Source organism: Schistocerca gregaria, unplaced genomic scaffold (assembly GCF_023897955.1).
Source record: "Schistocerca gregaria isolate iqSchGreg1 unplaced genomic scaffold, iqSchGreg1.2 ptg001083l, whole genome shotgun sequence".
NCBI lineage: Eukaryota > Metazoa > Arthropoda > Insecta > Orthoptera > Acrididae > Schistocerca > Schistocerca gregaria.
Window position 1 is genome coordinate 1 of NW_026062425.1, and position 26,427 is coordinate 26,427.

At 52.0% G+C, this 26,427-nt stretch overlaps 9 protein-coding genes across 12 annotated transcripts; 6 read left to right on the top strand and 3 right to left on the bottom strand.

Annotated features, from left to right (window-relative positions):
• The first annotated feature begins 1,002 nt into the window (after positions 1-1,002).
• On the top strand, positions 1,003-2,111 carry LOC126328073 (uncharacterized). The gene is made up of 2 exons (XM_049995976.1): positions 1,003-1,142; positions 1,574-2,111. The coding sequence occupies exons 1-2, from the start codon at positions 1,003-1,005 to the stop codon at positions 2,109-2,111; spliced, it is 678 nt and encodes a 225-aa protein (XP_049851933.1).
• A 2,552-nt stretch (positions 2,112-4,663) lies between these two features.
• On the bottom strand, positions 4,664-9,562 carry LOC126328044 (ras guanine nucleotide exchange factor F-like). Of its 3 annotated transcripts, XM_049995940.1 has the most exons (7): positions 9,279-9,562; positions 9,122-9,192; positions 8,724-8,960; positions 8,326-8,510; positions 8,055-8,246; positions 7,825-7,980; positions 4,704-7,739 (listed from the first exon to the last, which is right to left on the bottom strand). In XM_049995940.1, exons 4-7 carry the CDS (start codon positions 8,414-8,416, stop codon positions 4,864-4,866), a joined length of 3,315 nt encoding a protein of 1,104 aa, XP_049851897.1. In that variant the 5' UTR covers positions 8,417-8,510; positions 8,724-8,960; positions 9,122-9,192; positions 9,279-9,562; the 3' UTR covers positions 4,704-4,863. The 3 variants fall into 3 exon arrangements, with proteins under 3 accessions (XP_049851898.1, XP_049851899.1, XP_049851897.1); XM_049995942.1 differs by lacking the exons at positions 8,724-8,960; positions 9,122-9,192; positions 9,279-9,562 and having other exon boundaries at positions 4,682-5,470; positions 5,594-7,739; positions 8,326-8,631; XM_049995941.1 differs by lacking the exons at positions 8,724-8,960; positions 9,122-9,192; positions 9,279-9,562 and having other exon boundaries at positions 4,664-7,739; positions 8,326-8,631.
• Positions 9,563-9,632: 70 nt separating this feature from the next.
• On the top strand, positions 9,633-13,678 carry LOC126328065 (uncharacterized). Of its 2 annotated transcripts, XM_049995968.1 has the most exons (5): positions 9,635-9,933; positions 10,027-10,574; positions 10,670-10,742; positions 10,977-11,026; positions 11,189-13,678. In XM_049995968.1, the coding sequence occupies exons 3-5, from the start codon at positions 10,673-10,675 to the stop codon at positions 11,993-11,995; spliced, it is 927 nt and encodes a 308-aa protein (XP_049851925.1). In that variant the 5' UTR covers positions 9,635-9,933; positions 10,027-10,574; positions 10,670-10,672; the 3' UTR covers positions 11,996-13,678. The 2 variants fall into 2 exon arrangements, with proteins under 2 accessions (XP_049851924.1, XP_049851925.1); XM_049995967.1 differs by having other exon boundaries at positions 9,633-9,933; positions 10,027-10,742.
• A 591-nt stretch (positions 13,679-14,269) lies between these two features.
• Positions 14,270-15,959, top strand: LOC126328066 (syntaxin-like). The gene is made up of 5 exons (XM_049995969.1): positions 14,270-14,351; positions 14,467-14,570; positions 14,636-14,670; positions 14,750-14,820; positions 14,887-15,959. Exons 1-5 carry the CDS (start codon positions 14,306-14,308, stop codon positions 15,942-15,944), a joined length of 1,314 nt encoding a protein of 437 aa, XP_049851926.1. The 5' UTR covers positions 14,270-14,305; the 3' UTR covers positions 15,945-15,959.
• Positions 15,960-16,103: 144 nt separating this feature from the next.
• On the bottom strand, positions 16,104-16,757 carry LOC126328045 (MORN repeat-containing protein 1-like). The gene has a single exon (XM_049995944.1). The coding sequence runs from the start codon at positions 16,755-16,757 to the stop codon at positions 16,104-16,106; it is 654 nt and encodes a 217-aa protein (XP_049851901.1).
• A 172-nt stretch (positions 16,758-16,929) lies between these two features.
• On the bottom strand, positions 16,930-18,120 carry LOC126328067 (coronin-A-like). The gene is made up of 2 exons (XM_049995970.1): positions 18,004-18,120; positions 16,930-17,844 (listed from the first exon to the last, which is right to left on the bottom strand). The coding sequence occupies exons 1-2, from the start codon at positions 18,079-18,081 to the stop codon at positions 16,930-16,932; spliced, it is 993 nt and encodes a 330-aa protein (XP_049851927.1). The 5' UTR covers positions 18,082-18,120.
• A 54-nt stretch (positions 18,121-18,174) lies between these two features.
• LOC126328068 (proteasome subunit beta type-5-like) lies at positions 18,175-19,196 on the top strand. The gene is given in 4 exon segments (XM_049995971.1): positions 18,175-18,354; positions 18,439-18,583; positions 18,660-18,718; positions 18,720-19,196. Coding segments are annotated over 4 exon segments (801 nt in total). The 5' UTR covers positions 18,175-18,234.
• An 862-nt stretch (positions 19,197-20,058) lies between these two features.
• LOC126328046 (uncharacterized) lies at positions 20,059-21,357 on the top strand. Its single transcript, XM_049995945.1, has one exon. The coding sequence runs from the start codon at positions 20,059-20,061 to the stop codon at positions 21,355-21,357; it is 1,299 nt and encodes a 432-aa protein (XP_049851902.1).
• Positions 21,358-22,216: 859 nt separating this feature from the next.
• LOC126328050 (uncharacterized) lies at positions 22,217-24,048 on the top strand. Its single transcript, XM_049995949.1, has 2 exons — positions 22,217-22,523; positions 22,594-24,048. The coding sequence occupies exons 1-2, from the start codon at positions 22,272-22,274 to the stop codon at positions 23,944-23,946; spliced, it is 1,605 nt and encodes a 534-aa protein (XP_049851906.1). The 5' UTR covers positions 22,217-22,271; the 3' UTR covers positions 23,947-24,048.
• Positions 24,049-26,427: the final 2,379 nt, after the last annotated feature.

Consider the following 26,427-nt stretch of genomic DNA (forward strand, 5'->3'; position numbering starts at 1 on the left):
ACACACGCGAGACAGATAGAAATGCAGTCACAAACAATCACCCAGCTAAACGGACGAGACAGACAGGAGCGCCCCATCGAGCCTCGAACCCCACTCGAGCTCACATACAATGCAGCGCTCCAACGCAGGAATTTGTTTCAGGTTCATCTGCACGTTTTCTCGAATAATCGGTAAAACTTGTACTTGATCGGTCAACACATACTGCGACGCGTCTTTCATGATTTTTGCACATGCGATTCCCGCGATCCCCGTTCCCGACCCCAGTTCCACGATAGTTTTGTCCTTCCAAATTCCTCTGTCTCTGCCTCCCCCGTATTGTTTTTCCAGCCATTTGCAAAAGACGACGGCCGCGTTCCAAACGCTAGCGCCCGTCCCAATTCCGATCAATTCCCCGTTCTTTCTCTGATTCAGCTTGATACGGGCGCCCATCTACGTCCAGCTCGAAGTATTCCTTGTTCACCCTCTCGCTGCGCCAGGACAGGACGCCGATCTTCTTCTTCACCAGGTCGCTCAGGCGCGTCGGGGCGAGAAACTGTAAAAAAAGTGGTTACTTTCAGCAGGCAGCGAAACCGAAAAGGACTTACTTTGCGCGAACTCTCGCTCCGAACGAGGGATGGAGGGTCTGGGGGGCTCGGACACGAGCGGTGGTCGGACTCTTCTGCCATGCTCTTCGAGGAGACGCGCGGTGGGGCCAGGAGCGAAAAAGAGACTTCAAATTGTGTGTTTTGTACCGCAGGCCTGCGGAGGTTATGCACGAGAAACAGATTTCTGCTCTTGAACGGCCGCCGCAAAAAAATTTTCGCAAAAAAATGTTGTACTGGGACAGCTTCTTTTTTCGGGCGCCCCGAGAGTCGGGGCGGAGGGAGCCCGGTGGCGCGGACGCCGAGGGGCGGCGGTTTGGCGCGAGGTTGTCGGGAGCGGCGGCGGCGGCTCGCCCCGGGCGAAAAAAAAAGAGAAGAGCGATAACAACAAAAAATTCCGACAGACGGAGCTCGAAGAGACATGTCAGAAGCGACCAGGTGGCTGGCAGAAGCGGCGCAGAAGGCGCTGTCGATGGACGCGGACAGAGCGAGGGCCGTGGCGGAGTGCGTGCAGGGCTTGAAGGACGAGAGAGACGTGGTCGAGAGCTTAGAGGTGCGCGGGTAGAGCGCGGGAGGGGCGGCGCGAGAGGGGGCGGCGAACTAACCGGGGACACCAGACAGCGATAGGGAGGGGCGCGACCGCGAGGGCGCTCGCGGAGCAGTACTTGGAAAGGAGGCGCGGAAAGGAGAGGAAGGGGGAGGTACGAGGGGGTCGGGGTCCGACGTGTGTGCGCCGCGGGTGGCGTGTGTGCGCCTAGACGTACTAACTCCGTGTGTGTGCGCTGCGTTTACAGACGGGGGCGAGGAGAGCGAAGAGGGCTGACAAGAAGAGGGCCGAGTTGACTACCCGTTACTCGTCGAATCCGTACGTCTCGGTGTACGAGGTGTCTAGGAGTGGCAGGGGGCCGGAGGAGGGGCGCGAGGGGGGGGGAGTCGTGCGAGTGCCAGGCGAGGGTGCACGGTTTCGCGGGGAGTTGCGCGTCGTGCGGCAGGGTGTCGTGCGAGAGGGAGGGAGAGGGCAGGAAGTGCGGTCACTGCGGTGGCGAGGTGAGGAGGAGTGGCGAGGTCGAGGGCGCGAGGGACGACGCGAAGTTGAAGAGGGCGAGGGGCGATTTGAGGAGGTTGTTGCAGTACGACAGAGAGGCGGCGGAGAGGATGTTGGTCTACGACGACCAGAGTGATTACTTCGACATGTCCAGCGGTTGGTTGACCAAGAGCGAGAGGAGGGCGATTCAGGAGAGCGAGCTCGGACTCGGCCGAGAGAGCACTCGAGTGCGAGAAAACATAGAGAGGGGCGAGGAGGCCTTTAAAGCGGAGTCCCGGAGGTTTTTGCAAGGCAGTTCGGATGCGCGCCACAAGGTAAAGTTGATGCCAAGACCCGTTGAGGCGGAGCCCCCGCGGATCGACGCGCCTTGGAATCGCCCGATTCACCTCGACTGCGACGATACGACGACGACCTCGCGGACCTGGACTTCGACCAGCTCGAATCCGACGCACCCGAGGGGCCTCCCGCACCCCTGCACCGCATAGGAATCGCCGAGTCCGAATGTTTGTGGCCCTCTCAAGACCGCCGAGACATGTTGCGCTGGTTCGCCGGCATCGGAGGCAACTTCTACTTGCACGCCCCCAAAGACGAGCTCGCCTACTGCTCCACCGAAGCCGCCGAGAACGCCTGCGTTCGCCGCTGCGCCGGCCTCCTCACCGACCTCCCCGCGCAGGCCCGCGATATAGACCTTTGTATTGGTCTGTACGTGCCCCACGATTTTTCGCCGGAGCTCGTCGCTCGTCGCTTCTCTCGCCTCTGCGGCGCCTGCGAGCGCGCGGCGCTCGCCGTGCTGCTCGACGACGCCGAGGCGGCGTCCAGGACCGGGCACAGGTGGCTGGCCGCCTCGCAGGCCAAGTGGATCGGCGCGCTCGTAGAGCAGTCCGCAAATCGAGAGTGGTTCGTCCGCCCCACCTTCTGGCACTGCGACTTCCGGCGGGGAACGCAACCAGACGTGCTCTCCTACCTTCTCGAGCTCAACCGCCACCTCCATCCGCGCGTGGGCATCCTCTGGGGCGGCCCGCGTCGCCACGCCTCCAACTGCGACCTCGGCTATTTGAAGCGAATGCGCTCCTTCTTCGGCCAAAGGAAGCTCTTCCTCTGGACCTCCAACGCCGCCAACGACCCCCCCTATCAACACCTCGGCCTCTATTCCGACGGCGCCCTTCTAAGCTCTTCGCGCGTCCGAGCTTCCACCATGGTCCGCGTCTACGTCGCCCAAATGCTCCTCCGCCTCTCCAGTCCCGACAACCTCCTCTATCAAGCCTTCGACAGCGTCCTCAAGCTCACGCTCCCCTCTCCACCCAAATCACTCGTCGACTCCCTCGTCCAACTCCACCTCGAAAAATCCTCCACCCACCACTTCCCCACTCCGGACCACGAATTTCGCCACTTCACCCATCTCAAAAACCTCGCCCTCTCCGTCCAAAAACTACTCCCCCCCTCCCCTCACTTCCAACACCACCTCGACCCCATCCTGTCCCTCTCCAACATGAACATCGCCTTCTTCCACCACTCACTCCATCCACACCATCCCACCACCTCCCTCACCTCCTCCATCCGAACCGCAACCAACGCCCTCGTCCCTCGCCTAAACCCACCCCAAATCCTCTCCTACTACCTCCAACTACTCTCTCTCATCTCCCCCTCCACCCAACTCCCCCTCTCCTCCCCCCCCCCCATCCAACACCACCTCCTCTCCACCACCGTCCACCGCGCCGTCCTCAACTGCCTCCAACGCGCCTCCTCCACCAAACCCCCCCCCTCACTCCACCAAACCCGCTCCTCCGACCTCTGCCTACTCGCCACCTCCTCCCTCCGCGCCCTCGAACAATACCTCGTCCCCCACTACCTCCCCGCCGACGCCCACCTCCTCAAAACCCACCTAAACCAACTCTTCTACTCCCCCCACTCCTCCTCCCCCCTCCCCCCCCCCTCTCCTCCCCCATCTCCCCAGACCCCCACTTCGCCGACCAGTGGCTCTCCTCTATCCCCTCCCCCTCCCCCCCTCCAAAAACCTCCAAAAAACCACCCAAACTACTCGCCCCAGGCCTCACCTGCTTCCACTCCTTCCTCACCCCCCCACAAGAACTCGAACTCCTCCACCTCCTCCACTCCTCCCACTGGCAACCCTCCCCCACCACCCAACTCCAACTATACGGATTCTTCAACCACCCCTCACCCAACTCCCCCCTCCACCTAGGCCCCCCCCTCCCACCCCACCTCAAACGCCTCGCCGAAGACCTCCGCCGGCTCAACCTCTTCTCCTCCTCCCCCGACCAGTGCATCATCTCCAAATACCCCCACCCCCCCCCACCCCCCACCCCCCCTCACCACGAAAACCAACACCTCTTCGAACAGTGCGTAGCCATCCTCGTTCTCAACTCACCAATCGACCTCACCCTCCACTCCGACTCCAAAACCCACTCCTTCCACCTCCAAAACCCCTGCCTCTTAACCCTCTCCTCCTCCCACTTCAAACAACTCTCCTACTCCATCCACCCCTCCCCCGAACCCAACTCCCCCTCCTCTCAAACCATCCTCGCCACCTTCAGAAAACTCAAACCCTCCGCCGTCAACCGCGCCCTCTCACTCCAGTCCAAAACCAAACGCAAAGGCCCCTAAACCTGCACATAATATAGCACACACACACCACACCTCCCCTCTCTCACCCTTCTATAACCAATACACCCTCACCTATAAAACTCCTCAACGCACCTCTCTCCCACTAACGCACCCACACCACCACCATCGCCCTCTCTCTCCCCACCCCCACCTCCACGCCCTCAAACCCCTTCCCCACACTCACACCACCTCTCCTCCTTTTAACACCCTCTGCGCACCTCTCTTCCTCTCACCAAAACCCCTTCACTCACACTCCCTCGCCTTCTCCCCAACCTCACTCACCCGCACTCTCCCTCCAAACCCCAACCACCTCGAACAAAAAATCACCACGCCTCGCGCCCTCTCCAAACCCTAACCCTCCACCCACGAGCGCAACGCTCCACCACCATCGAACAAAAAGCTCAGATACACCCACTATCTCAACCCACTCTCCTGCCGTAACTGCGCTCCTTTTTTTATATACAATACGTCGACGCACTACGACGCATACAATAGAACCATCAACTGCTAAAATCAAGAAAAACCGTCAAAGCAGCCTCAAATCACACAAATCACAACCGCGTCACTCCACGAGAGACAAAAAAAACCGCCGCCAATCCGAGAAGGTAGCACATCTCAAGAAGGCACTGTTGCGTCCGGCGGGTGACCAATCTCTTGAACAAGTACAGCAATCTGATGGATCGATATAAAATTGTACCGACGGAATTGTAAACCGATAAACTGATCGATGTACGCTTTAAGCTTGGCACATTTGGAAATATCGATCAGTTGTTGGATGCCATCGAAGACAAAAATACTCCCAATTGAATCATTCGAAGACTGAAGAACCTTCTGAAAATCCTGTCGGATATGCTCTAGAAGCGGAATGCAGGGCTTGTGCGAATTAAAATGAGAAAGAAAGCTAGAAGGTCCAATCAAAGACGCCTTAAGAGTGTTGAAGACCTTCTTGAAACTCTTCTGCGATTGAGAAATAGAAGATTCAAGACCAATAAGTACGGCATAAAGACCCTGGAAATTTCTGAACGCCTTCAAATAGCCAGCTATCTTAAGAAGACGATCCAATTGCTTGAGTTTGAGCTTCAAATTACCCATTTGATATCTAGACGCATAAAACCGAGTCCATTCGGTAAGTCTTGACGAATAGGATAAAAGCACTCGCAAATTATGAGCGTGGTAGTCGGGCTCCTGTCGATATACCCACTTGTTCAAGAGCTCTTTGGGCCTAATAGAACAAAAATAAGAGAACTGAGTGAGCGTCAACTGACGAGCAAGTTCAATCTCAGAAACGTCGTTGAGAGTGAGCTTTGCAGAGAAGATAGCCCTGGGAATGACAGGCTGCTCGTACAAATCCGGCCTGAAAGGTTCTTCGGTGCCGGCTTCATATCCACTATTATAAGCGAGAGATTGAGCATTAGCAAATTTAGAAATGATCAATTTGAGCTTCCGAACCTTCGACATCAGACCTGCACTTGTCTTACTGAAAATTTGACTCGACTCCAAGAAGTTCTTGAGTCGCATGCGCAACCTCTTGACCTCCCAGTCCCACGGGATGTTAATCATCCAGTATTCCAACAGACGAAGCACAGACAGTCTATGTAAATGAATGCACATCTTGCCTCGAATTGCAATAGACGTTACAGGTACAGCGTAGAGTTGAATAATCTTTTCCAATAGGAATTCAGGTGTAATGAAAATATGGTAAGTGTAGAAGAACTGCTTCAAAAAATTGTTGCGCTCCTTTTCGGAGATATCAATGCCACTCGTAGTGTCGATATAGCCTAGAATAAGCTGAATGAGCACATTTAGAGAGGCATAAGTGACATTATCTCCTTCGAGAATCAAATTATTGCAATTTATCAATTCCTCCCAAATATTGACGCCGTGGCTAGGATCGTCCCCCGAATGCACACGCCACTCTGAAAGATGATCGAAGTTCTCGACGACGCTGTCATTGACCAAATGGGATAAGACGTCCTGACTCCAGATGTTGGTGTCATCGTCGAGCATTCTCTTGGCAAAGCTCAATAAACAATCTAAAATAGAGCCTCCGGTTCCGGACGGCTTGATATACTTAGTCGAAGTAACATGACATAAGCGCGCTAGAGTTTGCTTATAACCGTTGAACGCGAGCCACTCCGAGACCATCATCAGAACTTGCTTATTGTTGAGCGTATCCAACGCCTGAGTTATGTCGGCGCGGTCGACTAGCTGCACATACGAAGGAGTGCCTGTGAGCACACATAGCTTCTCAGAAAGTGCGAGAACATCCGGATGACAAGACATGGCAGCTGCCTCCCATTCTTTCTTTGGCAGAGACGAAAGTTTCTTATCGGTCATGTGGGACTCCTGTTCAAACTCGAAGTAGATACAGTCCAGCCTCGATGACGTGTGCGAGCTAGTTCCACCAAAGATATACGCAGTGCAAGAGGGGCCCGCGGGTATGGCACAAGAATGAAAAATACGATTTTTTTTAGCAAGAATATCCTTCGATGACATATCCCTCCTAGACCTGCTTTGATGGGAAGAAGATGTCTTATATGCTCTCCTGGTATTAATGGTGAGTCTGCCTTGTACATGCGAAGCTTCTGATGGAGTTGGAACCCATACATATTCAACCCGAGTCCATCTATTTTTTTCGATAAAGTACACATATACATCTAACATAGCGCTGTCCCGTGGATTGGACCCACCAGTCAGGATGATTTTATCTTCAAAGATCGATAGAGTATGAGAATGCATTGGCAGTAATATAGTGGATTCCGGGTGAGGTGTGATGACGCTCCACGATAACGTAAGCGTGTTGAAGCAAACAAACTCCGAGAGTTCTTTGGATCCATCGCAACCTCCGTATATCCAAATTCGAGAGTTAAAAACCGTCGCTGCATGCGAATAACGCGGAGAAGGAACCGTGCCAGATGCCTGGACCAGATGCCACCGATTCGATTCAAAATCATACTTCCACATATCATTGAAACTCGAATCAGTGTCTCTACCACCCCACACATACATGTGTTTGCTCACAAGAACGGCAATGTGGTTTTTTCGAGGAGCTGGTTTGACATCGGCTGTGTCAAGTATTTTCCAAACGTTGCGGAATATATCATACACGAGAATAGAATTTGTGACTTGTCCTGTCTGTGTACAAACTCCGCCAAAGATATAGATATATTGATTGAAAAGGACGGCTGTATGCGAATAGCGATTTTCTATAGAATCTGGAAGGTGTTCTGAAATTTCGTTTGTGATAGCGCTGTTCTCGGAAGAAGAGACATCTGCAGCCATTTTATCGGGTGATGTGAAGCTGAGCAAGGCTTCGCTGCTTTTGCCTGCCGAAGGTTGGTCTGACACATCGACATTGCTCGAATTTATTGTCTGTTCTGTCGAAGTATTTGAAGACACCTGCGAAGTTCGTTCATCTAAAAATAGGTCGCAGGTAATCTGGATTTGGAAGTCCTCTAGTTGAGGGGATGGCGTGATCCAAGTCTTTGTGGCTATATGCCATCAACATATACAGAGAGAGCAAAATGTCAATTATGTTAAGCAAAAATCATCAAAATAACTGTCAAAAAAATGTACCAATTTGATAGATGAGAATAGGATGTTGTAACGCGGTCCCGAAGCTTGTACATCCCCCATAGAAAACCAGACTTTGCTTATATGCGGTACATGTATGTCGTTGTCTAACGCAAATTTCTTGCGATTCAGATCTCCATATAGAGACCGTAGAGATAACTATGTGTCATTTATGCAAAAGTTAGCGCATGTACATACAAAACGAGCGAAGAGAAGAGCAGAACAATCCGCACCTGAGTCGACGGAGGGTTGGTTGAGAACAGACCAAGCTTTGGAAAAGACGGTGTGTCTTCTGAACGTGTTTGTATTTCGTTTGTCAGCCAGTAAATCTCCCCGCTTTTTAAGCAGTGCTTGAATTTTGTACATGGTAACGGGAGGATATCTTAATCTGGACAGGGGTGGTTTGTTTAACAATGCATATTGTTCTATTGCGTAAGAGAGTTAGCGGGTGACAACATTATACTGCTTTAGAAAAAGGCTAAAACTGTACAGATTGTACACTACCATCAATGTCGAAGTCTACATAGCTGGTGGGATCATGGTCCTTTGAATGCCCTAATTTGGCGCTCTTAGAATCGATTGTGGCCTGCTTCATGGTCGATGCTATATGTGAAAGAAAGAGGTTTTATGCGACCTCGGGAAGGAAAAGAAAAGAGAAAGGGTGGGTGTTGTTGCCGAATGTGCACATTCTAAGGCAAAAAGTTAGAGACAGTCTGACAAGGTATGTACAAAGTTTAAATATCAAAAATTTTTTTTGAAATGCATTTATCGTATTTGGGCCAAAAACGCGCAGGGATTGTCGGATAGAGACGGCAGAAAAATGCGAAAAGTGAAAGAAAACGCTATTGCCTGCAGGACATTTGCTCTGGCCGCTAAGACTAGAACATATAAAGTAGACATACAAACCGCCCCTATTCACAATTTCCGGATAAAATAGTGAGGCTACGACCTGCAATTTTGGCCGTTGTAAATGTAGAGTTTATCACGATTATATAATTACAATTACACTTAGGACAGTTAGGTTTAGCCACCTAGAGAGGAGTAGCGAATGAGAGGGGATGCAAGTGTAGGAATACATTCTGGTGAGGTAATGCATAGAGAAAGTGCAGTGCAGGTGACAACACTCAAAAACTATCCTCCTGAGACACAGAATAAATTGTGTTACTGATTTGATATAAAGCAGTTGCGCTTACAAAACCTCACTTTACATGCATTACTGGTCACGCAAAATAGTGTCGGTGGAGAGCATGCTATCCCTGAGAACGCAGCGAAGGATCAATTCAAATAGCTTTAAACATACCATCACTAATGAGGAGTCCGAATGTGGTCAGCAAAGCGTGAATGAGAGCTACATAACCAGTAACTGCAATACTATAGAAGAGATTAAACAATGAATGGTCACGTGAGGATGAGAACGAGCGTATGCATAAGGAATGCGCTCATGAAAAGAATCATACTGTTTAGAGCTTGTCGTGACTTGGACAGCAGCACCGGAATTATAAGTGGAAGCCTTTAAATAGTCGAGAACAGTTTTCTGAATAGAAATATAGTCGTTTTTGCTCAAGGGCGTCATACGCGAGGCGGATCCGACAGACTTGGGTAGGCAGCTATCCAAAAAACGTATTGAAGATCGTTTAGATATGCGGGAACGTATAGACCCCTTTGATTCAGTCGACGCAGCTTTTATGCACGGTCTTTTTGGGCATCGTGTTTTAAGTAAACGAGGTATCATTTTTTAAATAATTCATTAAAAATAATTTAGATTTAAACAAAAAGCAGGTTTAAAAAAAATTATTTTGAAGGTTGTGTACAGTTAGGGGCAAGATGCGATGACCGTTGAGTAATAATCATTCAGAAGAGGAAAAATTAGAGGACTAACGGACTGAAGGACAAGTCAGACCACGCTTTTTGTGCTACATCGTGGGCAGCTCCGCTATGGATGGCCTCCCGGGGCTTCAACAGGCTTGAAACTGTACCTGGACAAGGTACAAAATTGTTAAAAAAGTGTTCTTTTTTGTAGTAAGATATACGCGCATCTCAATCAATGAGCACGTCTATCTAAATCGTTTGAAGGTGTGAGTGCAAGGATAAGTCCTGAGAGATTGCTACTAGGTGCGTTGTGTGACGAAAGTGAACTGTTCTTATATTAAATATTGTTACATCTGTGGGATTTGAATTTCACAGCCTGACCATTTGTCTGCGAAGAGTGGTCTGAAATTTGAAGGAGAGGCGTACTATTTTACAGGATTGGGAGTGTCTGGTTTAGACAGGGAAAGAGAGGAAGGCTGCCCTTAGTTGTTACAGTTTTGCGTTTAATATGTATACAGTGACGAAGTGCGGTACCGAAATTTCAAGGAACCAGATGAGAAATCTTTGTATAGTTGCGGGGTTTGACAAAAAAGAGTGGTTTTACCGGAGGGCGGTACGAGTGTGTGTATTGGCGAAAATAAAAAATTAAAAGATTTGACACATTGGTAGGAGACAGATACGAGGACGCTAGGTATATCTGGTCCGGAGGCAGAGGAATATTGAGTCTGACGCTTGTCGAATGTGCTACGGCAAAAGGCCTTTTGTCAAAGATCACCAGATGGACTATGGGGGCAAAGATTGCGGTCTTAAGTACTTGCGCGCTATAAGAAAAGGATGAGAAGTGTGCGCGCGTAGAGCTCCGATCCTAGTATAAAAGTAGTTCCTTGAGTGATTGAATGAAGCGAAGAATACGTTGACCCCGAATGATAGAGTGTTGAGGAAATGTATGGAGAAAAAGTATACTTGACCTTAGAAGTGAAATTGCTTCTTTTTTTTTAGTTTTTTCGCGTATTCTCTTAACGTTAGTTCTACATTACAGGCAATGGATGTGAAAAAAACTGAAAAGGATGGTCGCTTTACGATGTTTTTGAAGCATTTTTTGGCTGGGACAGGTGCGTGGAGATGTCTTTGGTTTTATAGGATGGGCCTTGGTTTGCGAGAGTGAGAAAGATGCGGCCTTTTTTCTTAGTGTGGATCGGCGGTGTGCAGATGAGTTGTTTGGGCGAGGTAATGTGAGGCTCGGTAGAGTGTGTTTATGTGGTCTCTTGTACAGAGTGTTGTGTTTGCAATGCGGTGAAACTGACGGATGTGGGTTACGTGAAATTGGCACCTGGTCTTTTTGGCAGTCGCCGGATGGGCCCAGGTATTGGTAGGGCAGCCGTTTGACACAGTAAAGGTACGTTTGTGCGATAGAGAATAGAGAGAAATAGCCGCAGAGGGAGAGTTGGTTTTTAGGAATAGTTGGGGTACATGTGCGCACGTGTGTGTATATGTATGCATAGAGTTTTGACAGGTTTTTTGGACTTGGTCCTGGATGTGACGACGAATGGGGACATAGGTGAGACTGCAGACGGCGAGCGAGGCAAAGTATAGCGGCTCTATGGATTGTGTGAAGAAGATTCTAGTAAACGAGGGAATTAGAGGGTTTTACAAGGGGACCACGGTTCCTTTGATAGGAATTGGCGCGTGCGTGTCTGTACAATTCGTGGCGTTGTCTCAGAGTAAGGACATGTTCATGCGATATAACATGCGGAGAGCGGAGGAGAGGTCGGAAAAGCCTGTGGTCGGTTTGACATTGCCGCAGGTGACGATAGCTGGAATAATTTCTGGAATAGCGAATGGTCCACTGTCGACGATAATCGAGCACATTCGTATTCGTTTGCAAGTGCAGAGTGGACAATCTGTAAGTCCGTTTAAACTGATGCCTCAAATAGTGCGGACGTTTGGATGGAGGGCATTGTGGAAGGGTTGGAATGCGACATATTGTCGTGAAATACCAGGCTTCGGGTTTTATATTTTGACATATGAATTGGCGATCAGAGCGGCGACGCCTAAAGATAAGACGGTGAACGACGTCGGGAGCGCCGCTTTGCTCTTGTGCGGTTCTCTGAGCGGTTTGGGCATGTGGCTCACATGTTACCCGTTGGATGTGGTCAAGTCTAGAATACAGTCGGACAGTTTAGACCGAGCGACGGCGGAATACAAGAGTACTTTGGATTGTTGGAAGAAGACCTTTCGAGCGGGGGGTGTTCGAGCCTTTTACAAGGGGTTTTGGGCGTGTATTCTTAGGTCTATGCCTGTGAATGGAGCGACATTCCTGGCATATGAATTGGCCATTAGAATGATGGGTGGACGCGAAGTTTAAAGGGCATTTCCCTCTCTCTGGTCGAGTAAAAGCAACAATAGTAGCGCTATGAATGTTTATCCTGAGGGGCGATTTTACGTCTTTTCGAGTATAGAGAAATAAACGGGGGTTTTTTATCGTGAAAGTTTGTGGCGATCTGAACAGCGAAAAAAATACGTAGGGATTGCGGCATCATTATTGAGAAGTTTGTTTTCCGTGTCTAGACGTGTTGGTTTCGTCCTCAAGTTTGAGCGACGGGCTTGAATTCCTCGCGTTTCAGAAAGAAGACAGACAGAAGAAAGGGAAGAGGGCTGGTGGACGCCAGGAAATTCTCGTTTCACCGATATCGGGTGTGGTTTTCGTCATCTAGAGCTTTGTACGTTTGATACGAACGAAAGGTGTGGATGATTCGAACGGATGGGTTTTGCGTGCGGTTCTGAAAAAAAAGAGTCTGCTTCAGGAACGTTGCCGCTCTTACGCGCGGAGAAGGTGCGAGCGAGTTGGGTCCTGGTGTCTCGTGGAAGAGGGGAAGAGATTGCGACAGGAGGGGGATGAGCAAAAAGGGTGTGCGATATTTGTGTGTAGGCGGGTGGTTGTGCTTTTGTGTTTATGTATGGTTGGTTTATAGGGGGGGCTTTTTAGCGGTGGTGTGGAGGAGCCAGGTGGATAGAGTGAGAAGGACGAGGGATCCGGTTTGATGGGCAGCTGCTAATGGGATGGGTACGAAGTATAGAAGGGTGGCTAGGCCCAGGCTTGCTTGGATCCATGAGGCGGCGGCGATTGAGTTAATGGCGTATCTGGTGGAAGGGTTTAGAGGTTGCTTGCGTGACAGAAGGAATAAGAGGTTGGAGGACAGGAATGTGGTTATGCCCAACACGCGGTGGTTGAATTGCGCGGTTGCGTCGTTTTCGAAGAAGTTTTTCCAGAAGGGTTTCAATTTCCAGTATTCCATCGGGACGAGTTGGTCGCCCATGTATGGAAATTCGTTGTATACCAGGCCCGCATCTAGTCCGGCGACTAGTGCGCCGCTCATTGAGGTGAGGAATATGAGAGCGACGAGTGCGCCGGAGGCGGATCTGAGCCAGGTGGGGGGAGGAAGGATGGTGGGAGTGCGGGGTTTTAGCAGGTCCAGGGAGGTCCATAGGAGGCCTAGATATATGAATAGCGCGGTGCTGAGGTGCGCGCATAGTCGATAGGCCGAGACCCTTGGAATTTGGTCGTCTTGGACTTGAAGTCCGCTTTTTACCATGTACCATCCCAGAGCGCCTTGAAGTCCGCCTAGAGCAAGGAACCCGAACAGTTTGAGTGAGAGCGATTTCGAGATGTGGCGTTTAGATACGAAATAGACGAGGGGGATGCCGAATACAAGGCCGAGTGCTCTGCTTAGAAATCGGTGGGTCCATTCCCAGTAGAAGATTTTTTTGAACTCGTCGAGTGTCATGTCGGCGTGGAGTTTTTTGAATTCCGGAGAGTTTTTATATTTTTCGAATTCGACGGCCCACTCTTGGTCGGAGAGCGGTGGGATGGTGCCAGTGACTGGGCGCCATTCAGTTATGCTGAGCCCCGATTCAGTCAAGCGCGTGATACCGCCGACTATGACGATAGAGCATATGAATGCGCAGCAGACAAGGAGCCAGTATCCCACTCGGAGGCGGGAATCGGTGGGGGATGGCTGCACGCATACTGTGCACATTTGGCGCCATTGTTGTGTGCGTGTTCGCGTGTCAGGCACTAAGATGCAGCGGGGGGACAGGTGAACCGAAGTGGAGAGGAGGCGAGACCAGGTGGCTCTTATGTGCGGCGTATGATGTTTCAAAAAGGACGCGTTGAGGCGGTCTTTGCATAGGGCCTGCGGATGTGTGTGTGAGTGTATAGAAGGGGGTGAGAGAAGGTCTATGGGAGGTAGAAGCGCGACGGATGATTGCAAGGGGGCTATGATGGCCGATGCACAAGTGCTGAGGAGGCGGGGGTGGAGGTTAAGCGGATTGGTACGTTTTTAAAAGTCTGGAGTTTGTATTGGCGATTAGATTTTAAGGCGCTGATAAGGAGTGCACCAGACACGTGCGAGGTTGGCAGGTTTTTGGCATATATGACGCCTTGTGCCGCTCTGATCCAGGCGTTCATTTTGTCAGTTCTGATCTCTGTCGTTCTTCTAGGAAGGCTGGTTTTTCTTCTTCACTTGAGAAAAGGTTGGAAAGAGCCTAGTGTGTGCGCGTGTATGTGAGAGAAAAAAAAAAAGAGAGCTGGCATTGTCCTACGTTCTCTGTCATTTTTTTTACATGTGGGCGAAAGAGAGAAAGTTGGGTGGGCTGCGGCGTTTTATTGATCACTATGAGCAGCGAGAAGAAGTATAGGGGTGTAAACTACAATCTGACCAGTACGTTGGAAAGGAGGGGCGGTTTTCGCGCGCGATTTTTCAGCGGAGAGGAGTTTTGGGACTGCAGAGCGAGGGAGTTGGGGGCTAAGTTGCTGATAGGGGAGTGCTGTTGAAGTTGTGGAGGCGAGCGATTTGAGTGTCAGGTCTAAGGGGGCTCCGGACGTCTACGCTACTATTAAGTGGGGGAAGAGGAAATACAAGACCAGGGTGATGAAAAAGGTACGTTTTTTTGTGGAGAGAATTTTTTTTGCGAGTAGAATTGACACGCGCGTGGAATTTTGAAGACGGTGAATCCAGTGTGGAACGAGTCGTTTTTGTTGTACGTTTGGAGTGGGTGCGTAGGAGAGAGGGGTGTGGGGCGACTGGAGTCTGAGGAGGTTTTTTTTTTCGTTTCGGAGAAAAAACGAGCCGGAGGCGTCAGATTTGTTGGTTCGGGTGTACAACAGCGGGTGGTCTAGTTCTCTGATAGGTACGAGAGAGAGGGGCGGGGGAGGTGGATTTTTTTTTCTCAGGCTGACACGGATGTGTGTGACAGGGCAGGTGAAGGTGTCAAGGGAGGAGTTAGAAAAGGAGGAGAGAGTGGACACATGGTTGGATCTGTCGTCGGTTAAGAGGGCTTCTGAGGTTGTGGGGAGGTTGAGAGTGCTGGTTGAGGTGGAGGAAGAGAGGGAGGACAAGAAGAAGAAAAAAGAGGTACACAGTGTGACGTACAGCATTGTGGAGCAGCCAGTGCCCGAGGAGGAGCCCGCGTTTCCGAACCAGAGGGTGCGCACTAGAGAGTTGTGGGAGTTGTCTGGGGTTATGAGTGTGAAGAGCGTGGAAGTGGCGGGTGAGTTGGGGTTTATGAGCAAGTTTTTAGACACGGTGGAAGAGATGAAGCCGTCATTGGCGAAGATTCAGAGTAACAACGTGGCGTTGCGCCAGATATATGGGAAGTATTTTTCATCGACGAGCAATGAGCAGAGGGAGGAGTTGGCAAATCAGATGTCTTTATTGGTGGACTATTCGAATGCCGAGGCGGCAAAGTTGAACAAGTTGTTCAAGGAAATTGAGGAGTCTAATGCCGTTGCGATGAAGAGCGTGGGGATTCGAGGGTTTGAGATTCAGATTCGAGAGAACATTTACAACGTGATTAGCAAGACGTACATGAATCGGATGGTGGATTTTCAGGACATCCAGTCTCAGTATAAGGCGATGCATCGCAAGACGGCGAGGAAGATTTATGCGATAGCGAATCCGTCAGCGACGGAGAAGGAGTTGGAGGAGGTGGAGTCCTTGGAGATGCCCCAGGTGTTGGATCACGCCTTGTCTAATTTGAGGAGAGCGAAGGCGAAGGATGCCTTGTCCTACGTCAAGGCGAGACACAACGAGATTATAAAGATAGAGCAGGGTTTATTAGAGATTCAGAGGATGTTCAACGACATGGCCGTATTGGTGGCGGCGCAGGCAGAGTTTGTAGACAGGATTCAAGCGAATGTTCAGAAGGCGAAGACGAGCACGAAGGAGGGATTGGCGCATTTACGAGAGGCGAGGTATTATCAGAACCACAGGTTCAGGCTGTCGCCGATGGCCATGGCGAAGCTTATGAAGTGAAGAAGCGTGAGTGAATGGGATAGGGGTGATGCGCGCTAGAGTGAGGAGTTGGTGAAGAGGTGCAAGAGAGGAGAATTTGGGGTGGGGGGAAGTGTGTTTTTTTTTTTTTTTGAGGGGTGGTTTTGTTTTATTTACTAGAGTGCTTTACAAAGTTGTTGGTTACGAACAGTCAGTAAGAGCGTCTTGGGTCCAGTTGCCTGCGTAATTTGGCTCGTTCGGGCGAGTAAAGACGCCGTATCCGTGTCTGAGGTCCTGTTTGTATTCGCCCGTGTACGATGATCCATCTGATCCGTGCCATGTGCCTTGTCCGTGTTTCATGCCGTCCAAAAAGTCGCCCTCGTACCAGCTGCCGCTGGGGAAGACGAGGCGTCCGTGGATGAGCTGCCCTGAATCGGAGAATTTCGCGGAGGAGAGCGAGAAGTGATCGATTTCGTAGACGGCGGAGTCGGCGACGAGTTGGCCGCAGTCCCACGTACCGGACACCTGGGCGGAGTGGCCGTCGTGGAGTAAGAGCTTCAGGGTGCCTTGACCTTCGCGGAGTCCGGAGGACCAGGATCCCGCGTAAGACGCGGGATTAGGCTCAGACAGAGTGAGCGTGCCGGGTCCTTGGAACAGACCGTCCAACGAGTGTCCGTCGTAGACCGATTGGTCGTGGAAGACGTGAGTGTGCGGCTTAGGGACGCTGGCGTCTTGTGGGAGGCTCGGCTTATAGGTGCCTTCTCTGCGGAGCTTATCTGGTTGCAGGGAGTAAATGCTGGTGAATCCAGGTGGTTTGATTTGGTCGGGTTGGAGGAGGACAGGCGGCTTTGACATTCCCTTGAGCCACTGATCGGCTGTGAGAGATGGGATGAGGGAGGGGACGACGAGGTACAGGTCTTCATGAAAGGTGGCGGTGCCAGTGTCCTTTCTAGGAACTTGGAAGCTGACATGTTTAATGGAGTCTTTAGACAGTTTTGCGAATCGCGCTATTTCACAGCAAGTTGGATCAGCTATTTTGCGGGGGGAAAGGTGCGACGTCGCTTTGACTCTCAGATGTTTTGAATTCACTCAGGTAGCTCAGGAAGGGTGAGGTATCTTCTATGACGTAGTAGCTGATATAGGTGTCGCCCTTGCCTAGAAGGAAGATGACGTCGGTAGTTGGGTCGTGGCAGGGCGTCACCATTCCAGATCCGGCGCCGATGTTGAGAGATGCAAGTGGTTTCGAGAAGGATCGGACGTCCCAAGCGGAGAGCTGTCTTCTGCCGTCCTTGCTGAATCCGACGGTAGCGATTTGGTCTCTTTGTCCGAGCCAGGTGAGCGTGAATCCCTTGATGCTCTCGTGAGCTAGAACGCAGTGGGTGATTTGATTGTTGCGGGGGTCGATGATCCGGAGGTTTTTGTCTCTGCAAGAAGTTGCGAGGAGTGCGCCGTACCAATCCCAAGATGTTCTTTGGACGATGTCTTGGTGTCCACTATTACAAAGAATGGAGGCGCTGTCGTGGTCTATATCGAATATTTTTATGTCGTGGTTATGGTGGGTCGACAGCATTAGGTTTTTACTGGTTTGATGGAACTGGATTCCTAAGATTTTGCCATCGCTGTTTTTGATTTCAACATTTGGTTCCCTAACCGTTTTTTGGATGCCCTCGCAGGGGATTTGCCACAGCCTGATACAGTTTCCGTCCGACGTAGCCAGGAGCGAGTCTTCGAACGGAGAGAAATCAAAGTCCTGGATGAACGAGGTGTGCGGCTCCAGGAGCGGCGGATTGCTCGGCAGTCGCTGTTCCTTCTTAGAAGGTTCTGACGTTGGTTGATCCCGCGCCGGCAGCACGAGCAATGCGCCGTATCCAGGCGTGTCCCACTGCACGGCGACCATGGTGCTATTGACCTTGATGAGGTTGGCATCTCTGGCGGACCTCGGCTTTTTTTGGCGGGAGCAATTTGGTCAGGGTGTGAGCAAGGGAAGGAAAAAAGGTGTGTGAGAACGAGGCAGTGGGCGTTGCCTTCGGTGTACACACGGAAAGGGTGTGTATGTGTGGTGCTTGAGAGAGGAGTGAAGTGTGGGCGATTTGGGCGTTACCTTGACACAGTCGTAGCCGCTTTTTGACTTGGTTGTGCCGTATATGTGTCGGTATTTTGAGGGTTGAGCAGAGTTCATGAGATGTATGCATAGAAGAGGAGTTTTATTTTAAGTGGGGGTGGAAAGGGTGGGATGAAATTCAAAAAAAAAGTTTAGACACGTTCATTTGTGTTTCTGACTTATTGGGTAGTAAGTGTTTGCAGGAGTGTGAACTGAGTGCAGTAAGCGGAGATGCTGGTAGAGAGAGGTTTATCGATGAGGTTTTTGGAAGAGGAGGGTGAGCGAGAATCGAGAGAGCGAGAATTGACAGAGGAGTTGGAGTGTGGTTTTGAGATGCCGCCGGTGGTGAGCGTAAGTGTGCGAGGGTGCGGGCGGCGTGTGTGTGTACGAGAGGTGTGTTTGACAGGTTTTTCTTTCTTTTTGCGGCGCGGGCAGACGTCTCGGTTTTTGGTGGATGCGTTTAGGGGGAGGGAGAAGGACGCGATGAAGTTGGCGCACGGAACGACGACGCTGGGGTTTCGCTTTGGAGGTGGCGTGGTGATAGCGGTGGATTCTCGTTCGACGCAGGGGAGTTACATAAGTATGTATATGGGGGTGTGTGAGGAATTGTGGTGTGTGTGCGTATGGTGTGTACTGACGGCGTGGTTGGGTGAAAGGTGGGAAGGTGAAGAAGGTGATTGAGATCAATCGGAGGTTGTTGGGGACGATGGCGGGTGGGGGCGGCGGACTGTTTATTTTGGGAGCGTGAGCTTGGTCGTCGGTGTCGGTTGTACGAGTTGAGGAACAGGGAGTTGATTAGCGTGGCGGCGGCGAGCAAATTGCTGGCGAACATAATGTATGCGTACAAGGGGAGAGGGTTGTCCATGGGGACGATGATAGCGGGGTGGGATAAGACGGGGCCGCATTTATATTACATAGATGACGACGCGACTAGAGTGAGTGGGGATGTGTTTTCGGTGGGGTCTGGGTCTACGTTTGCGTATGGGGTGTTGGATACGGGGTATCGGTGGGACTTGAGCGTGGAGGACGCGATAGAGTTGGGGAGGAGGTCGATTTACCACGCGACACATCGAGACGCGTACTCTGGGAGCGTGATTAACATTTATTTGATTCAGGAGGATGGGTGGGTGAAGGTGTCGTCGGAGGACAGCAATGATTTGCATTATGAGAAGTATTGTAAGGAGACGACGTAAATGTGTTTTTTTTTTTTTTTTTATTGGGGAGGTTTTTAGCACGTCCAGTAGTGGTGGCACTGGACGCACATGGAGTAGGATTTGAATCCTTCGGCGGTTTGGAGTTGATAGAGGAGGGTTTCGGTTCCGTAGCAGTCGGGTATGGGACAGGGTGTGTTGAAGGAGTGCTGGAGGGTTTGGTCGAAGACGATTTCGTCCCAGTTTACGATACCTTCGCTGGTTTGTGTGTGTGGGTGAGTTTTTTTTTTGTTTTGGGGGGGGGGGGGTTAGGGCGCGTACTTCATGGTTTTGAGGTTTCGGTTGAAGACGAGGAGGGTGTTGGCGGGGTTGTGAGTAGTCGCAGGTGGCGCATCGCATTTTGAGTATTTTTTCCTTACAGAGTTCGTGGGGGGTGAGCATGTTGCTGCACTCTGGACAGAATTCCTGGGAGGGGGGGGTTAGGGGGGGTGGTGCGGGGGGAGGGGTGACGCGGGGGGGGTACCATTTGTGGGGAGGAGAGGAGGAGAGTGGAGGGGGTATTTTTTTTGAAAAGTGGGTGGATTAGACAAAAAAAATTTTTTGGCGAGGTGGGGGGTCAGACGAGTTTGGTGGTCGGGGAGAGATGAGTAGAAGTTGCCCGAAGTGCGAAGGGAGGGATGTGGAGAGTGAGGATGGCCACGTGGTGTGCCGGGGGTGCGGATGGGTACGGTAGGGGGTGGAGTGAAGAGAGAGGGGGAATGTGTGTGTCTTATTATTTTTGTACAAGATATTAGAGGAGAGCAACATATCTATGGAGGTGACGTTTGCAGAGGGGGGGGATGGGTCGTCGAACGTGGTGGGTCAGTTCGTGTCCGAGACGTCGAGTTACGGGGGGAGGAGGGTGATGGGGAGGAATGTGTCGGGTCAGAGACAGGCGAGAGAGGTGACGTTGTTGAATGGGCAGAGGAGGATATCGCAGTTGGCGGGGGCGCTGTCGTTGGGGGGGCAGCACGTGCAGGCCGCGCAGAGGTTTTTTATGTTGGCGGTGCAGCACAATTTTACGCAGGGGAGGAGGTTGCAGAACGTGACGGCGGCGTGCTTGTATATAGTTTGTCGGAGGTTTAAGACGCCGCACATGTTGATAGATTTTTCGGACGTGTTGCAGACTAGCGTGTATGTATTAGGAAGCACGTTTTTGAAGTTGTGCAGGGCGTTGAGCATTAGTCCGCCGCTGATCGATCCGAGTTTGTACATACACCGTTTTGCGGCTCAGTTGGAGTTCGAGGAGAAGGAGCAGGAGGTGGTCGGCACGGCGCTGAGGCTCGTCCAGAGGATGAAGAGGGACTGGATACAAATAGGGAGGCGGCCCGCTGGAATATGCGGGGCGGCGCTGCTGATATCGGCTCGTTTGCACGGGTTCAGAAGGACACAAAAAGAGGTGATTCAAGTTGTCAAAATTTGCGACGTGACGCTACGAAAGAGGCTCTACGAGTTCGATAAGACTCCGTCGAGTTCTATGACGTTCGAGGAGTTCAAGGATAGCGAGGAGCTGTGCGAGTTGGGGGCTGAGTGCGACCCGCCTTCGTTTCTTCGCGCCGTGGAAGACGAGCGCGCGTCAAAAAAGCGTCCCAGCCCGAAGGGCCGTTCCGCCGCGAATTCGGTCATCGAGCGTCTGGACCGCGACCTGGACCTCCACTTCGAGTCCTCCGCGCAGGCTGGAGACGCGGACGACGAGTCGGGCGCCGTCGACGTCGAGGAACAAATGAGCGCCGCCCTAAGGAACCCCCAAGCGCTCGGGGACGCTTCCACCGTTGCCGCCTACCCCGCTCCCCCGCCTAGGGCTGAATTCGAGCAGCCCCAGAGCCAGTCTAGCAGCGACGAAGAAATGAACGAGGAAGAGGTAAAAATGTACATATTTTCTCCAGAAGAAATCGCCGCCAAAAGCGCCATCTGGGAAGAACTCAACCGCGAATACCTGGAAAAACAGCGCACCTCTCCTCAAAGGTCGGCCAAACGATCTAAGAAGCCCGGACAAGACGCTCATCCCGCCCGGTCCACTATGATCAATTGGGCCGCCGTCACGCTTCAAAACCTCATTCAATCTAAGCCAACACCTCCTCAGGAACCCACGGACAACCGCGTCGCGTCAGAGGAAGAAGAGGAACTCGCCGACCTCGACTACAATCATCATCTCGAAGAATAAGATTTTATTTACTCTGTGCGTCAACGTCTCTCTCTCTCAAATATAATCCTGCACCCTCTAATTGGGTCATAATCCAACACCTCTTCTTTCTATCCTCTTCTGTAATCTCGTTCTCCTCTGTCTGTCGCCAAATCCTGCGCGTTCAGACACGCCGCGTTTCTCTCCTTCACGGCGCATATGTCTACCTCGAATATCGCCGCTCCGCACCACAAAAATAAACCGCTCTTCACCAACTCGTCTCTCAGCCTGCCCCTGCCCAACTCCGCGTCCCCCGTCACGTACTTCTGCAAAATCCCCCAGCGGCCGAACATGCTCTCTAAACTCCTCGCCAACAACCCGTGCGTCCGCGCCCAGTTCCACCTCACCAAACTGTTGACGTTTGGCGCGTACGGCAAGGTCCTCGCGTACCAAACCAACATGCAGTAGTCCTCCGACTGCATGTACGGCGGCCTAGCACCCTTGCTCACCGGGTCCGGCGCCTTCGGACAGTCCGACAGCGCCAGCGGCGCCTTCAAATACTCGTCTAACAAGCGGTTGTACCTCGCTCTCGCCCGCCTCCTCGCCTTGTGAACGCCCTTGCGGCACCCTTCGGCGCCCACGTATCTCACCTGGTCCTTCCTGTCCAACCCCTTCACATAATAAATGTACTCACTCGGACGGAGGAAATCCTCCTCGTCGCTTCTCCTTCCTTCCATCTGTAGCCCCCCAATGGGGGAGCCAACTGGGTCCAAAGCGCATCCAAGACAAAACAAAAAAAAAAATGCCCCGCGCCCCGCAGGTTCCAGACCAAGCAGTCCACCGATTTTTTTCCAACAAAAAAAAAAACAAAAGCTGCCGACCCCGCACAACACAGTTCCGGGGCCTCTGGTCGAAGAGAGATATATACACGCCCGCCCAACCACGCTCTCCAAGACATGGCCGGCGCTGACCTACGCCCAAACTCCCTCCCCTACTGCCTCAAACTGCTGGCAGGGTCCACCTGCCTCCAGCTGGTAATCACCGCTCTCCGGCCCGCCATCCTCGCCGCATTCGCGGTAGGGTGCTTCTCCAGCGTCCTCCTCCTCCTCTGCATCGTGGAGGACTACCTCGGACACCTCGAGAGCGAGTCCTACCGAGAAATGCGGAAGATGGCAAAGCAAAAGCTGACGAGAAAGACAGGAAATAATGTACGACAAAAACTCCTCCCCGACCCCGCGAAAAAAAAAAGCTGATTTTTTTTTTCTCTTCCCCCTCCAGGAACCCAAGGCAGAGCACCAGGGGCACATTCAAATCACTCCTCATACGGTCTACGAGCCAGGACCATCTTGGGGCTGGGGGTACCTCGTCCACGAGCGCCTCATCTGCAAAGCCGAAAAGGGTGTGCTCAACCGTGTGATTAATGTACGGGGGTGCGAGGTCAGGCTGGTCAAGCCCAGACCCGGCAGACTCTGGAGATCCATCAACTACATACGCCTCCTTCACAAAGAGAGACACCTCTACGATTCGGAGAAGCAGTGCCATCTGTTCTTCCGCAACGGAAAAGAAATGGAAGAATGGTATCTGGTCCTCAACGCAGCCAGCAACTCCTCCAAAAACTATCAGTCCGCCAGCAGGGCGTACTCCTGCTTCTACCACATCTTGAATACAACTGGCATCGACGTCACCCCCCAAGCCACCGAAGAAGACGAACACCGCAACAAACCCTCGCAGATGAAGAAAAAAAATGATTTGAACGACGCACAAAAAACTAAGACGGAAAACAAACTTTTGAAAAAACGAGAATCTGCCGACTGGCCAAAGTCTGTGAGTACTACAATGCCACCCATGTCACCCCTTCGTGCGCACCATTTCGACCATCGCTTCCAGCTCAGCGAGATGCGTCAGCGAGAGCGGGAGTATCCCCACCTCTGGTTCAACTTGTTCATGCACCGCATGTTCCTCGTTTTTTGCAGGGATCGAGGGTTTGTCGAAGTTTTGAAAAAAAAAATTCAAAAAAAGTTGCTGAAAACCGATTTTCCTTCTGTTTTCAAGGACGTTCGAGTGGGAGTGCTTCACTTGGGGTCCTACTTGCCCATATTCAAGAACATAGAGATTAATTCGATTGGCCCGGATGGGACTCTCAGGCTAGACGCCGATATAGAATATCATGGACACGCCCGAATTGAGTTTCGATTTGTCCTTTGCTTCAACATCATCAAATCTTTTTCCATTCCTGTTTCTGTTATGTTCTCTATAAAAAGAGTGATTGGAAGAATCCAAGTCGCGTTTTCGCCTGTGCCGTCCGACGTCATTTGGATTGGGTTCTACAGAGAACCACTCATCGATATCAGCCTCGATTCTGCGCTCGGCGAGCGATACAAAGTAGGCACCGTTACCAACATTCTCATAGCTAAGCTCAAACAGGAGCTCATAGCCATGCTCGTCTTGCCGGAGATGGACGACTGGCCCCTGCCGAAGTTCGGGCCAGTCAACAGCGTGCTTCGCAGAGACTACGCCCAGTGGGAGTACCAGCCAGAGACGGCCAGGTCGTACAAGTCGTCGTACCTAGGAGACGATGACAGCGACAATGAGGGATGCCTCAACAGCGAGGTCATGGAGGGACGCAGCTAAAAAGATTTGTACACGGTACGTCGTCGCGCGCAACCTGTACACACGTATATACACCAAATTTGTACAATACAACTGTTTGCACACAAATAGTTGTATGTGCATTTTTATTGTACATATTTACAAAGAGTCACGACGTCTTTTGCTCGCGCGCTCACGGGGGCGGTTCTCCGTTTCGGGAGGGACTGCGCTGTCTGTCACGGCTTCGGCGAGCAGGAGCAGTCCGACTCGTCTGACTCACTTTCCGAGTCGTTCCACTCGTCGGGGGGGTGATATATACAGCAGGCTAGAGATCGAGATCGTCAGCATGGCTCAGTCGACGCGCGTCAGGAGTGATCTCGACAGAATGCGTACATTTGGAGCTCTTTTTGTTCAGGTGTTCGTTGTCCACAACGTCTTTATCCCAGCGCACGGACCGCAGCTCGACTCTCGGTTTGAGTTGTATGATGGCCTTGTTTGGGCGCTGCTCTCCCGTCTGGGGGGACAGGACGGTGCTGGCGAACTCAGAGCGGCTAAAATTTTGAGCGGTATGCATTATGACTCAAGGAGGTTTTGCGCGAAACAGCTTTCTCTTCTCAAAAAAAAAAGTGAAAAAAAAAACACAAAGGCTCTGTTGTGTGCACAAACAGCTTGGCAGGTGCTCGCTTCGCGCCTCTGGGGGATTGCTAGGTGGTTCGCGAGGAGGTGCCGCACACTCGAGGGCGAGACGAGTGAGCAGATTGTCGCGAGTTCGCCTCTTTTTTTTTTGTGAGTTGATGAGTTGCAGAGCGCTGTTTTTTTCGTGACGTCGACGAAGTGTACAAGAGGGGGAAGGGGGGGAGGCAGTGCGAGCGAGATGGCGACGAGCGTCAGGCCGCTGAGATTGGACCCGAGCGAGGCGCGCTTGGAAAGGGTGATAGGGAGCGGGACGCTTGGCTTGGTGTACAGAGGGCGGATTAGAGAGAATTTCGTGACGATCAAGGTGCTCCCGTTTGAAGAGGGGCAGGAGGAGCTGATAGAGGATTTCAAGAGCGAGATAGAGCTGCCGTTGTTTATTCGCCACCCGAATTTGTGCTTGTTCATGGGGTACACGTTGGAGCACCCGTTTATGGTCGTGGACGAGTATTTGGAGAGGGGGATGATGGAGGCGCTGGGGGACCCGGTGGTGAGGGGGTCGCTCCCGATGAGAGTGCGGATGGCGAGGGAGATAGCGTTGGGGATAAGTTGGTTGCACAGGAATAGTTTTGTGCACTTGAATTTGAAGCCTAGCAATGTGTTTGTGTATGGCCATTATTCGGTGAAGTTGGCAGATTACAATTTGAAGAAGACGAGGAGGAATTTGTCGAGGGGGAGGGAGGGGGGGGATGCCGTGTTGGAAGGCGCCGGAGGTGTTGTGCAGAGAGTTTGGGGTGTTAGAGGGGTGGAGGGAGGGGGGGGGCGGAGGAGTGTTTGTGTGAGCACGAGAAATTAGAGCGTAGTGACGTGTACAGTTTTTCGGTGTTGTTGTGGCAGTTGGTGACGATGAGGGAGCCGTTGGAGGGGGGGTTGGTTGACTTGGGGTCGTACGTGAGGTCGGTGGTGGTGGAGGGGCTGAGGCCAGAGGTGGAGGGGGTGAGGCAGGAGGGTTTGAGGAGGTTGATAGTGAGTGGTTGGGACGCGGATCCTGGGAGGCGGCCAGGGATATCTGAGGTGTTGAAGAGTTTAGAACATGCGTTGGTGGACTGCGTGGTGAGCGACGCGTTGGCGAACCAGTTTTGGAAGAGCAGGGTTACGAGAGTGTTTGAGAGTGAGCAGGTGAATTGGAGAGAGTTTTGCAACGCGTTTTTTTGAGTTTTTGGGCGTGACCCAGCCGGGTTCTTTGGGCATAGTGGACTTGATTAAAATAGATCACTACCGCGTGAGGGAAGCTGCGGTTCGGCAGAGTGTGCGGTGCGTGCACAGGTTGCTGGGGGACGGAGAGTGCGTGAAGTTGGAGGATTTTGGGCGGATGGTTGACAGGTTTGGCCCGATTTTGCCGCGGAGCCGGGCTGGCATTTTGGACAGGATTTTGGGGTTGTTGTCGAGGCCTTGGTTTCACGGGGACATTACCGCGGAGGAGGCTAGGAGTAGGTTGGAGGGGAAGCAGTTTGGCACGTTTTTGGTGCGGTTTTCGAGTTCTTGCCAGGCGGAGTTTGCGGTTTCGAAGGTGGTGGAGTCGGGGGTGGTGCAGCACCACAGGATAAGGCGCGTGGTAGAGGAGGGGGGGGGGGGTGAGTTACGCGCTGGGGGCCAGCAGCGCGGAGACCGTGAGCGAGTTGATAGGGGGGGGGGGGGGTGCACTGGTTGTTGTACCCGTTGTGCGGGTCGAAGTACGAGAGTTTGTTTGAGGAGAGCGCGAGGCCGGAGTACGGGTACGTGGAGGAGGAGGGGTTGGGGTCGCGTTGAGCGGGGGGGGGGGTTGGCGAGTTTCGGCGGCGCGGTGGGGGAGAAAAAAAAAAAGGGGGGAAAAAAAATAATTATTTTTGG